The following is a 9684-nucleotide window of genomic DNA, read 5'->3' as shown; positions in this document are numbered from 1 at the left end:
CTGGGGGGAAGCTGATATATTTCTCCTAAATTTTTTTTTAAATTACTTGTTTTTATTTCTCAATACCAGGATTGATAATTTAAAGTTTATTTTAGTTTGCAATAAAATAAACTGTAAAATTCAGACTCAAGACTGCTTCTTTGCCCAAGGCAGTAGGAATGTGATGTTGTAAAAAGGAAATAATAGCTCCGGAACGTATGTTAAAAAATTAGGCCTTATACCTGCTTTTTAATTTTTTGTATAACTCAGATCTTTAAAACACATACTCATGGTGGCTGTCCTCAGCAACACTGTCTTGATATATCATGTTCTGTACAACAGTTTAAGCAAAGTACCTGTAAATTAAGAGATAACGGGATGTTGTACAAAAAAGTAAAGCTAATGCACTCGGTAAAACAATGACAGAATATTCTCACATGGCTCTGCTTTTGGTGGCGTAACATTCCTTATTTAAATACTATCAGCAGGTAGTTGCAACAGATATTAATATTTCAGAGCTATGATTGCTATTCCTGACACTTTCTCTTATTAGTTCCTGAAGTGGCTCTATTCACCGTGTTGCTCTCAAACACACGGCTGAGAGGCTGCAGGACTGTCTGACGGTGCCCAGAACCTGGACACAGCTCTTTAACTGTTTTCTGTGCTTTGCTGCATACGTCATAGTCCCCTGGTCTTCCCAGGATGAAGGGCTGATTGATTTCTTCCCTACAACATAGCACTATATGGGGAGCATAGCTGGTGCATGTTACAGTGTAATCAAAGGTATGGGATTGAGGTTCTGCCGGTATTTTCCACACTCCCTCACCCCTAAATACTTATTAACACATGACAGGTAATAATCAGCAGGGTCCTGCTGATGCTTGGTGGCCAAGCAAAAAGGTGTACTGATTTCATGGGCCCGGCAGTGTACTACCCCCAAATAGTGCGTTTTCAAGCAAAAGATGTACTTACCAGTGGTTGCACAGCTGTATCCGTGTTCAGGTTTGGTGTGGCATCTGATCTCTCCATTCTTTCTAGCTGCATTTCGAACACCTTGTGACATTTTCATTTTGAGGAAAAGGAAGACAAGGACTACCCTCAATAACCAAGCAAACCTTGAGTGTACGTCTTTGCTTAGGCCCTGGCATCCATGTAATTAAATGACTCAAGAAATTGCCCACATACAGTTCTGCAAACAAACACAGGAATGTGTTGTATTATTAATTTCTTTTTTTCTTTTTTTTTAATGTATATATAGCTGGCATGGAAAAAAGCTGTGGGAGCTTTGGGAACAAACTGAGAGCTTTGTACTTGTGCTTGTGTAGTGTGAGTTCTGGTTTGCATTAACTCGGGTACAATGTGACACTGGAGGGTGAATTTCTGAGACATGATTCAATCTGTACTTCATCCTGTAATCTAACTTGTGTAGTACTCCAGCACCAACAAGAATCACTATTTGTCCTGCCTTTTCCTTATAAGTAGAAACCACAAACAGATGAGGAATGCCATGCTCACTCTCTACAGCAGCTACAGAGTGGACAGATAAAGAGGAAGTCATGGTTTACTGACGGGTTTAAAAATAGTCCCTGATTGCTGCATGCCCCCGGGGAAGCAGTAATACCAGTGGATACAAGAATTTAAAATAGGCAAAGACAGCCATGTATCAATGAAAGAGTCAACAACACATTTGCAACAGGTAAAAAAAAACCCAAAAATGTATATGTACTAGTGCACTGGGAGCCTGCAAAAAAATGAGGTGGCTCCCCAGTGCAAGGTGTGTGTGTATGGGTCCTGTTACACCACTGCCATCTGGTACCAAATATTTGTACCACTTTGTATTTCCTCTCTTAAAGAGACCATACTTTCTAGAAAACCAGCCATACTGGAAGAAATTGGTTAGGAGCCTTGCTCTCAGCAGTGGCTGGAGTTTATTGTGCATCAGTTCTCTGCGCTGTCCTTGGACCATCTGAGGGAGTGTGAGGGTTTTGGGAGAGGGCTGGCTGCTGGTGCTCCTGTTGTCATTTAAGCACATTAGCTTAGTAGTCAGAATAAAGAAGCCTGTGTAAGCTGCTAGAAGAGAAATGTAGCTGCGCACACATATAAATGGCCCAGTTTGGGGCATTTACTGGCAACAGTGGAAATCTTGCTGAAACAAAATGACAGTGATAATCTAGGTGTTTATACCCAGCTATGTCTAAGATGTGTCATTACTGTGGAAAAATAGGGAAGCGTTGGCTCCAGGTGATGAATCTGCTGGGGAAAAGAAACATTAAACCAAGTCAAACGGCCAATTTACAACTACTCCAAACCAGAGTGGAAAAAATAGCCCTTAGTCCTGCTCTTTGGCAAACTCAGCTCGATTCTCTGGTGTATCTCTTGATGTAACCCTGTCCCCGTGCCCCCGCAGCGCTCCCCTCCTTGCAGTTTCCTTGCTATCTTCTAAAAATACGACTCAAGACCAACATTAGCAATTCTTTGGCAGCTGGTCATTGCTTCAGGGTACTGGAGGTGGAACCTGATAAACCAGTCAGATAGAAATCACTCGATACAGTCGATGAAATCTGCACACAAATTAGAACAAGGTTTGAAGATATGGCTACAGTGGCTGTGTCATAAGAACTGAGCCAGTGGGACGGTGTTATTGAACACAGGTAGGAAAAAATGAGGAGCAACTACATATGCGTGTGTGCATGTGTGCATGTTATGTTTTTAAAGCAAAGTCTTCAAACTGCAGGAGACAGCTATAAAAGGCCTCTGCTACCTGTTCTGCCACTCAGGCATGCAGTTACAGTCTTGGCACTCTTGCTGTTGCTGAAACCAGCACAATTTTATTTTAACAAAGCAGGAAGAAAGAACAGGTGTTGATGTCAATGCAGCCACTGGCTGGTGGCAATGCAGCAGGACAGGCAAGCAAGTATCCATGCAAAGTAACGCTTGTGCTGCAGCATGGGCTGATGGATAACATTATTCTCTGTGGCACTGAACCCTTCTTTGCAAACTTGCTTCTATTGTTTTTGTTTTTTTTTTTATTGCAGGTTGTATTTCTAACATGACAGAGGCACAGGGGGCCTGGCAGTCAGCTTACCGAGCCACTGGCGCACAGTGTGTGCCAGGCAAGCAGCTGTAGCTGCACCCGCGTGGCAGGGGAACACCTCCATGATGACTTTGTTACAGCTAAGCAAGGCCTTGACCTAACAGGCTCTTACGCTGACAGTTTGAGGCATTTGTGATGGTAGACAAAAGTGGGAGTTAATGATCTATGTACGTTTATGCTGCACTGGTCATCCAAGTGCTATTTACATTTGAAGTTATAAATTTTAATAGGCAGCAGTGTAATGCCTTCCCCAGCTGCCTCTTGTTTCCTCTGCTTCTCTGGTTATCAAGAAATGTGCACATCTCTACTGCCTCAGGGAAGCAGTGGTTATACTCTGCGCAGTTATTTATATGCCAAGGAAGCCAGCGGGTATTCACCTCAGTTAACACATGTATGACAGAAAACATAAAAATACCAGTTTAGAGACTGATGCAAAGTGCTAGGCTGGCTTCAGAGAGCTCTGGGTAGTTGGAGGACTGTTGTTTTCAGTTGGGTTTGCACTACATCACTCGAACTGTTGCCTCACAGTAGTCCATGGTGTAATACACGCCTGAAGGAAGACGTGTATGCCATGGGCTTGTCTCTTTTTTGTAGCACTATTAATCAATCTAATAGGACACTTTTTTTTTTCCCTACATACTTTGTCTTCCTGAGAGTTGGTGCATGCTCCACCCTCATTCCTCCCCTCCTTTTCCAACTGCAAACCTTCACAGGTTACCTGGCTGCCCCAGTCAAAATGTTTGCATCTCAGCCCCCAGCTGTCCATCATTACAGCTGTTGAGCCTTGCCCATCGGTCTTACAACCACTCCCTGCTCCCACCAGACCCACAAGCCACCCTGGCAGGGAGGGCTGGGGCCCAAACGTGGTTGTGCCACTGTCCTACGTTGCACCATGGCATGTAGCACTGGGACACGCTGCTGGGGAATGGCGATAATGACTCTTGAAGCGGCTCTTTTCCATCCGAGTCTGGGATCTCTTTAAGTCTAACGTTGCTTTTCTTCACTGTCAGGAATGAGATGGTGCATTTTTTTCCTCTTTTTTTTCCTTCTGCTTTTTCTGCATGACTTACAGGCTTTCTGACCTCACTAAACTTTGGGCTCGTAATTACAACCGCCAGCTTAATGTTCCCCTGTACTATTCAACCCAGATGCCACCCTCACTCCATCCTATGCACACGTGGGACATATTCTCTATCTTTCTGCCTGCAATCCCCCACTGCTGGTATCACTTAAAAGGCAAGGGGACACAAGGGTCTCAGAAGTCTCCGTTAATCATCCACAGAGTAACCATTACAATATAAATCATTCATGATTTGTCCTCACATGGAACTTTGCTTCACAGCAAGCAGGAAAGTGACGAACAACTTCCTCCATGCTGCACGGCACAGCAACATCCAGGGCTGAAGGGGGAGTGCCAGAAATGCTCGGACAAGTGCATCAGCCTAAGAGTGCTCAAGCATTGCCATCTCCTGGCAGGGCCAAGCCATACAGCTGTACCACCTGGCTGCACGGGGCGCTCTCTGGTGCACTCTTCAGCAAACCTGCAGTTCTGACTGTGACAATTTCAGGTGTAGAAATCATGGGTATTTCTCATTGTCTGATTAAAGGCCCCCTTTATTGCATAGCGCTTGAAGCAGGTGGAGATTGTGCCAGGGTTTTTAAGAAATCTGGGCGGGTCTTTAAGGGAAAACATGCCTGGCCTCCTGTGCTCAAAGAAAGCTCCATGATTTTGTAGATTTGAGCCTCAAACAACCCTAATTACAGTGTTTTCCTTCTCTGAAATACCCATTTAACATGTTCTCACCTGCTCCTTCTTGTCTGAGTTACTCACACCAGTTTGCTAACTCCTTAACTCTATGACAAATACTTGCGGGGCTATGCTGCCAAACGGCATTTGTGATTTTTATATTGTGATATAAAAATAAAGACAACCTAATCTCAACAGCCAAAAGACAAAAGCCCCTTCACAGCAGTTGATGGTGCAGTTCCACAAGTGGGAAGGTGGAACAATTAGCCCAGATTTACTATGCAGGAAAACCACCACAGCAGTATAGCATAAGTCAGTCAGTCCCTGATCATCTCCCCTCCCCGCCTCCCTGCAACGGTTAAGTGCCTGCTTGAAGAATTTACCTTTAGGCCTTTGTTGCCTATTACTCAGATTTACATTCAGTCCTATCCAGCCTTTGCTTTCCTGAGGACTTGAGTTTGCAACAAGAGCTAAATGAAAGACTAAGATCTCTCTGTTGTTATTTCAGAATACCTACAACAGTTGCCTGCACGTTTGAGGGAAGCTCCATGTGGTATTATGTGACTTAAATCCTGCATAGCTGATACCTGTAATGCAGAAATCCTTGGACAGCTGATACACTGCACCGATCCCTGACACCTTGCAGATCTAGCACAGCGTTGTTGAAAAGCAGTATCATGGAAAGGCTTAGCTGTAATAACAACATGCATATTTTGGGGTATTTTCCTGTTAGTCCTGAATTGCTCCAAAAGCAGCCCATGCTTCAGTAGGCTTATCTGTCATGTCAGGTACCTTTCAGTGTCAATAGGGGAATCTCAATCTTCCACAAGAATCACAATAATTCAGCAAATATGCATGCTCTGCACGGCACCAGCATTTTTTCGAAAGCGCTTAAGCATCAAAGGATTCTTGTTAAAACAACATATTTTGTAAAACAACGTCTTTAATTTCAATTTTAAAACCTAATCCATTTATTTCACAATACATTATATTGCCATTGTAAGTTTTATTACATAATAGTGAGGTTAAAAAATAATCGAGTCACACCAGAAAGTGACATTCACTCAGAAGAGAGGGGAAGAAATATTCCTCCAGGTTTGTTGTCTCAAAAAACACTTTCAGAGAGAGAGATATACACAGAGATATAGATACATAGCTCTCTCTCGCTCTCTCTTTCAGGGAAATTGAGAGCTGTCACTCACTAGCTAGTAGAGGTTTGTGCAATTTGTTTACAACTAATATCCCCATGAACGTACTAATTGCACATGTAGAGCTAACAATTTCTCTGTAACAGGATCAAAACGACAGAACACCTCCATATAACTACGGCTAACACCTACACAAGCTGTTCTTGTAGAAAAATTTTTCTTAAAACAAAAAATAAATCATTTTCAATGTAAGTCATGTTTGGTCACATTTGAAACATGGTCTACCGCGCTCAGTATCTTTCAGTAGCATGTCCTTTGTGAAGTGTCTTGCGCTGGACACCCAAGACTAAACTACCAAAAATTACCAGGTATATTTTTAAAAATAGACCATAAACTTAGTAAAATGAAAAAAAAAACCAACACCGAGTAACTCCTACATTTGTTTATAATCACCTCTTTTATGAAAAAGATTTCATGCTTTCTCACTGTACTTGCCCACACAGTTTCTTTGTTAGGGAAAAAATGACTGCCTCTCTACGAATACCCTGTTCACACAACAATTAAACACGTATGTTCTAACCAGCCATATGCAATAAATATATCTAATTCTAAATCTTATTCTTCATGTTCTTCTAAAATCTCTATATCTACTAGATACAATGTGTGTAGACTCCTGAGAGATATGTAACTGCCAGTAAAGTACATGCTTGTGAGGAATAAGTCATAGGAATTTTGATATCTATAATATTTAAAATGAGATTGGACAAATAAAGCATAAGGGTAAAAAGAGAATCAGAAGTTGATTACATTATTTGTTATTACCATTGCTATACTTGCACATTAATGTAGATGCATGGTCCATTACACAAGATTGATAAGACAAATACCTTTTCCTGAGGTGCCCACAGGCATTAATAAGAAGACAAATACTAACATTTCAGAGTGGACAAAAGTAAATTCAGTGTCCATACACCTGTTTTAAAATATTTGAGCTAGGGGTGAAATTTAGCTTTAGAGGCAGTAAGGTGTTGTCAATTCTCACAAATGCTTTTCAAGAAATGTTTGAAAAGAAGATAGCAATGATTGCTACTCAAAACACAACACAAGGAGCTTTGGTATACCCAAAGAGATACATGGAAAAGATACCTCTGGAAAGACTGAAAGAGCACAGAGAGAGAAAGGAGCTGCTCTGTCACCTTTCACTGTACAGCTAGCTTTTCAGGAATGCAGTGATGGAGTTCGTGCTGAAACCCAGAATCATTGTCTTAGGTGCTGATGTGTTTTGTTGAAGATGAGAGCAAGCCCTGAGTTCCCATATTTCACCAGGAAGAAAATAGCTCCCTGAGGGACAGCTGAGCTTCCACATGAGATGAGGAATGGGAGAAGCTGGTCACATTTAAAGGAGATGATGATGGTAGAAATTCACATCTCCTAGTTCCCCTCTGCCTACATTACTACTGAGAATATGATTTGGTTTTAAAGGGGCTTGGGGGTAAAATCAAACATGCGTCAAGTCAAAGTCAAAGCAACTGACACACTTCACAGTGTGTCATATTCACAGTGAATTTCCTTCACAGTGAGGAATGTTTATGCTATTCTTCCCTGGGGAGCGGGAAGGCTGGAACAACTCTTAATGCATTTGAGGGCTACGAATATTAATAACAAGAATCTAAATCCCAATCTGCATTCAAATACAAGAGAGGAAGAGGGCTGAAAGACATTAAATAGGTTTTACATGACCGCAAAATGTAATGCCAATAGAACTGTAAATAAAATGAAATGGAATATAGCAAAAGTATAAGCATCTGCTCTGACGTCCTTGCTCCTTGCTTTGGGGCTCTCCACTTTCAACACTCTATTTGGGGGACTAGATATTGTGCAGAAGGCAAAAAAAAGCAACCCTACAGACACAGGGCTTAGCTCTGAGCTTTGCAGGGTGAAGGTGGCAGTACAAAAATGAAAGTCGCTTGTTTTCTGAAACGGAACTGCATCCAGAAGGTGCTGGCTGGAGGCACAGAAGCTGCTGTTCTTCATGCTGTTAGTGGGAAATGTCATAATAGTAGTTACGTAATCTCAGCTCAACCGCAACAAATCCTGGTCGGTCTTCAACACTGTGGAAAGACGACAAGTATCACTGCGTTGGAAGGAGAAAACGCTGTAAAGGTGCATGGGCCTTGTAGCGCTTGGGACTTTACCTCAGCGATTGCTGAAGTAAAGCCGCTCACAATATTTTAAGGCTACCAAAATGATGCTACAAATGAATACCAAGTGGCAAATGTCACTACAGAGCATCCAGTCAGTGGATTTACTATCATGCCTGTTACTTTGTGGTTGTTGAAGGTACTACAAGAAAGAAACAGCAAATCATCTCCATTTCATTTTCTACTTCATTTACTTCAGTAATAATCTAGAAAAAAGAATATTTCCATTACAATATCTGCCTTACAATGGGTGCTACAGTCATACAGGGTGGCTTAGCACCACTGAGAGAAGCCTACACACAAACACTATACAGCTGTACTGTCATTCTTTCCTCTTTATCTGCAACTCCTTGTTGATTTGGCAGAACACAATTAAACTGACAAGCCCTTACAATAATACTCTACATATTGAGACAGTTCTGCTGCCTGACATGACCCTTCTTCTTAATTTTTTTTTCATTTTCTTTCCAATATTAATGATATTTGAGTGCAAACAAATAAAAAGCAGCATGCTTTATGATATGCTTATTAATAATAACAAAAAATGATCCCTCTCACCCTAGAACTGTTACAGCATTCTTCCAGTCAAACCAAAAGGCAGAAATCATTTTGTGGCTCCACATTCTTTAAAGACTACTAGGGGTAATAAAACTAACAAAGCAGCAAGGTACCTAAAAGTGAAGTACCACAGCTACTGAAATGGAACCCAGAGACCTTTGTTGGACACACATTTTCTCCAGCTGGTGAACTGGAAGAGTAAGTGACATTACAGTAGTCTTTGCTTTATGGAGACCTTCCTACAGCTAAAAGTAACTTCAACAAAACAGTTTAAAATGATAAACCATAAAAAATTGTTAATAAATTTTTGCAATACACTAATAAAAAAAAATATTAGGTGGGCTTTCTTTCTATTATTCTCTGTATTTAATAATTCTACCTTTGGAACTTTTATTGATCAGAAAATACGTGTCTGACAGGTACGACCTGAAAATATGTTTTGCCTATCACTAATAGGAAGTCAATGTGGGATCCAACCTGACTATATTCAGAAATGAGAGAAGAGAAAAATAGGTCAAAACAATTAACTATTGAGGAATGGAATGAATAATTTGGCAATATGACTTTGATATCTCAGTCAAGAAAAGTCTTGGAAATGAAAATTAAGCAAAATACAATCCAAAATGAAACAAAACCATTTACTTAATTTAAAACTTTCTTTTCAAAATACAGACTGATCTTTTTGTGGAATGGCTTGGTTTTTATTATATAACTATTTTTTGTATATAACTATTCCATCAAAATCAGCTGTGCAAAATCAGCTTCTAGTATCATGCTCAATAACTCAAATAATGTTAACTCGAAAGTGCAACTGGCTCCTTAGTTTGGAGGTTGCTTGTAAGCTAAACAGCAGCTGAAACTATGTATTTTGAAACACCCTTCTCCCCCCACCTTTCTGGCTATTAACTAAGTAGATTAAAATATACTTCTACTAAAAGAGAGAACATCACATCACAC

The 9684-nt window shown here is 40.9% G+C and overlaps 1 protein-coding gene across 2 annotated transcripts in view; it reads right to left on the bottom strand.

Annotated features, from left to right (window-relative positions):
• Positions 1-6406: 6406 nt before the first annotated feature.
• SYK (spleen associated tyrosine kinase) overlaps positions 6407-9684 on the bottom strand; it is a 51694-nt gene continuing 48416 nt past the window's right edge. For both annotated transcript variants that reach the window (XM_064438428.1, XM_064438429.1), the window contains one exon: positions 6407-8079. In XM_064438428.1, coding sequence (XP_064294498.1) covers positions 8007-8079 — 73 coding nt within the window. In that variant the 3' untranslated portion in view covers positions 6407-8006. The remainder of the gene's footprint in view (positions 8080-9684) is intronic.

This window comes from Phalacrocorax carbo, chromosome Z (genome assembly GCF_963921805.1).
Source record: "Phalacrocorax carbo chromosome Z, bPhaCar2.1, whole genome shotgun sequence".
In the NCBI taxonomy this organism is placed as follows: domain Eukaryota; kingdom Metazoa; phylum Chordata; class Aves; order Suliformes; family Phalacrocoracidae; genus Phalacrocorax; species Phalacrocorax carbo.
This window is presented reverse-complemented; position numbering and strand designations above follow the sequence as displayed.